At 50.1% G+C, this 3,696-nt stretch overlaps 1 protein-coding gene across 1 annotated transcript; it reads left to right on the top strand.

Moving 5' to 3' along the window:
- The first annotated feature begins 797 nt into the window (after positions 1 to 797).
- LOC131285239 (uncharacterized) lies at positions 798 to 2,984 on the top strand. The gene is made up of 2 exons (XM_058314093.1): positions 798 to 1,371; positions 2,212 to 2,984. Exons 1-2 carry the CDS (start codon positions 798 to 800, stop codon positions 2,982 to 2,984), a joined length of 1,347 nt encoding a protein of 448 aa, XP_058170076.1.
- The last annotated feature ends 712 nt before the right edge of the window (positions 2,985 to 3,696 follow it).

Genomic DNA, 3,696 nt, shown 5'->3' with positions numbered 1-3,696 from the left:
TGTCGTGGACGTGCAACGCATCAAGCGACGGGACGAGCAGGAACGCTCGTACCACAACCAACTATACATTGTGTCGCTGAAGCGCGGCACGTCAACGATCCAAGCCCTCTGGGCCATACGAACCATACAATCGGTGATAATAAGGTGGGAGCCGTATCGAGGCGGGCGCTGGGGCCCCACACAGTGCATGCACTGCCTGCAGTTCGGATACGGCTCGCGGAACTGCATCATGCATCCCCGCTGTTCTGTTTGTCCCGGTGGCCACTCTTCGGCGGAGTGTCCCAATCTCGAGAGCATTAAATGTGCTAACTGCCAGGGTGAGCACAAAGCTGACCGTCTGGAGTGCCTCAAGCGCTCGATGTACCTGGACATACGGAAACAAGCCAGCAATCGAGACCGGCAAAACAAAGTCAAAACCTCCAAGGCTCAACCAGTGGCTCCTCCTCCGCCTACCCTAAACTCAGTTGCGGAATTCCCCCCAGCACCTTTGACCAACTCCGAGGCTCCCGAACTTCCGTCCTGGGAGGCGAAGTCGAACATCCTTAAGCCCCCTGTCCCACCAGCGGCCAAGAAGGTTCCCCCTAGAGAGGCAACAGCCCCCGCACCAGGCCCGTCGGACCTTTACGATGCGGACACGCTGCTGCTTATTCTAGCGGAAATGACCCAAAGTCTTCGGAGCTGTCGCACTCGACTGGAGCAACTAAACGCCATTGCGTCCATACTCATCCGATATGGATAAGCTGAAAATAGTCACGTGGAACGCACGCTCGGTTCGAGCTCCCGGTTTCGACAACATTATGAACATCCTTCTCAAGCACCTCGGAGAAAAAGCCTTAGCACTAATCGTCAACATCTTCAACAAGTGCATGAAGCTGGGTCATTTCCCCAACACCTGGAAATCAAGCAAGGTCCTGCCCATCCTTAAACCAGGGAAGGACCCAACGCTTCCAGTCAGCTACAGGCCCATCAGTCTCCTGTCGTCCCTGAGCAAGGTGTTCGAGAGGCTACTCCATCGTCGGCTGAGGGATGCAGTCGATGAACGTGGAATAATCAAGCCGGAGCAGTTTGGCTTCCGTCCGGGACACTCCACCACCCACCAACTCGTCTGCCTTCGGAACAACATCCAACACCATCGGGCTGTATCCAAGACAACCGCAATGGTTCTCTTGGATGTCGAGAAGGCGTTCGACAACGTTTGGCATGACAGTCTCATCCACAAGATGGCAATGTTCGGCCTTCCCCGCCATCTCACCAAGCTGATCCAGAGCTACCGCAGGGACGAACCTTCCGCGTCGTTCTGGGAACAACACCATCCTGCGTTTCCGAAGCATCGGCCGGAGTCCCTCAGGGAAGCGTTCTGGGTCCCCTGCTGTATGTTGTTTACACAAGCGACATGCCAACCCTGCCCGCCGGAGCCGAGCTGTTCCTGTTCGCGGACGACACTGCTATCACGGTAAAGGGGCGTACCGTAGCAGAACTTAGAAACCGCGCCCAGCAGAGCCTTGACGCCGTCTTCCGGTACTTCGAGTCTTGGAAGATCAAGATCAACCAGGCGAAAACCCAGGCGATCACCCTACCTCACCGGTTCCGCAGAGAGCTCCTCAAACCGACGGCAAATTTAATGGCCAACGGCATCCCTCTAAAATGGTCCCCCGAGGTCAAGTACCTCGGAATAACAATAGACCAAAAATTACTATTTCGATCACATACCAATTTACTAATTCAAAAACTGGCCATACTATCTTAATACCTCTATCCCTTACTGAAGCGCTGGTCAAAACTCTCAATTTCTAACAAGATAGTCCTCTATAAGGCTATCGTTCTTCCAACGATTACCTACGGTCTCGCCGTCTGGGGCCAATGCGCCAACATGCACAAAAAGAAAATCCAGATTGCGCTAAACAGGATCATGCGCATGATCATAAATGCATCAAGATACATTAGAATCAACGAACTCCATGAAATAATAGGAACTACATCCATAGATCATATGTACTTAGCGACCACGGAACAATTCATGCGCAAGTCGCAACTGTCAGAATTCGCCTACATACGGCAACTATATTGATAATGTTTGTACAGCTAGTAGTAAGTTAGTATGTAAGTTAGCATGTAAGTAGCAAGTAAGTAGTACATACGTTTTCCTTCCATTCAGTGCCTCACCGGCCAAAAACACTATCAATATATGGCGGTTGGTTTTCCCAGAAGCAGTGCCGGGCATCATCGTCGACCTGAAGAATGCATTCGGCAGGCCGTTGAAGCTACTGAAAAGCATGCTAGACCAGGTGAGGAAGGCCGCAAATCTTGATGAGATGCACCCGGAGACCTTCATTTCATTTGGAATAAAGGTCAAGCAACTAAAAGATCACTTAGTTGCTGGTGAACTGAGGGATCATCTAAACAATCCGCTGCTTGTGGACGAATTGGTGGAAAAACTACCCCCCAGTTATCGACGAGAGTGGATACGATTTAGAAGTGCCAGCAATGAACCGGCTGTATCGCTTTTTTCCCGATTTATGGAAACGGTAACCGCGGAAGCCGCGGAGATCGCTGAGTATGGTGTAAATCCAACACACCGGCCGAAGTACCAACCCGCAGTAGAAAGCATGAAAAAACGAGTTTGCCAGAACTGCGGAAACGTCGGGCACGAGGCCCAGAAGTGTTCAGCGAACAAAAGCGGACCGAGGTGCTTTGCTAGCAATGGATTGGGACATCGAGCGAAGGAGTGCACGAAGAAACAGCAAAAAGACAAGTTCAAGTGTGGTATCGTGGGGCATCAGGCAAGAAATTGCGGGAACAGTTATGCAGTGGAGTGTGCCGGTGCCAAAGCAGAAGGATCCAGCAAAAGGAAATTACCCACAATACAGGTGACGTGTGAAAACAAAGAGTTCGAAGCGTTGGCGGACACTGGAAGCGAAGAAAAGACGTTTTCGAGGAGCTGCCAACAAAACCCAAGGTGTGGGAAAATTCGGAACGAACGCTGATAGGTCTTGGTGGCATATCACAAAGAGGTTTCAAGGAAACCCAGGTTGCCATATCGATAGGTGGCGAAGTATTTGAAATTCAACTTACAGTAGTGCCGGTACAAGCTATAACTGCGAAGTTGATCATCGGGATGGACTTCTTGGAGTCGGTTGAATACACTATCAGTAACTGTGGAAAGGAGGGGGAGGGGGGGGGGGGGGGAGGGGGGGGGGTCAATGAAAAGTGCTTTCAGTAGAACAAAGAAACACCAACTTGAGAAAAGCTGATTATTTCGATTTTTTAATTTTTTTCTGTTGATAGTAGGACGGAACATTCAAACAATCGAGAAGCTAAAGTGCTGTCTTGCAGGTGAGTTTGAAATGACCGATTGTGGACCGACGAACTTTTTCTTGATGTATCAGATGTTGTGCTTACGCCCTGATCTGTGTTTCCCTGTTGCCTATGTGGGGAGATTTCAACAATCACTAACGGAAAATCACTGGCAAACGCTGAAGCGTATAATCCACCCGTTTTCACTTAGACCGCGACCGCTACAGACCTTATGCAGAAATAAACCTGCCGTCAACATTTGTGAAGATTCAACGGTAGTAGTCCGCGATTCAACAGTAGCCGGACGCGATTCACAAAAAGTGTGCTTCGCTTCCTGTGCGCGGACGGTTGGAAGGTGTCTTTTGCAAAACTGAATAATGAAAATTTCTCAATGTGGAAATT

This window comes from Anopheles ziemanni, chromosome 3 (genome assembly GCF_943734765.1).
Source record: "Anopheles ziemanni chromosome 3, idAnoZiCoDA_A2_x.2, whole genome shotgun sequence".
Classification (NCBI taxonomy): Eukaryota; Metazoa; Arthropoda; class Insecta; order Diptera; family Culicidae; genus Anopheles; species Anopheles ziemanni.
This window is presented reverse-complemented; position numbering and strand designations above follow the sequence as displayed.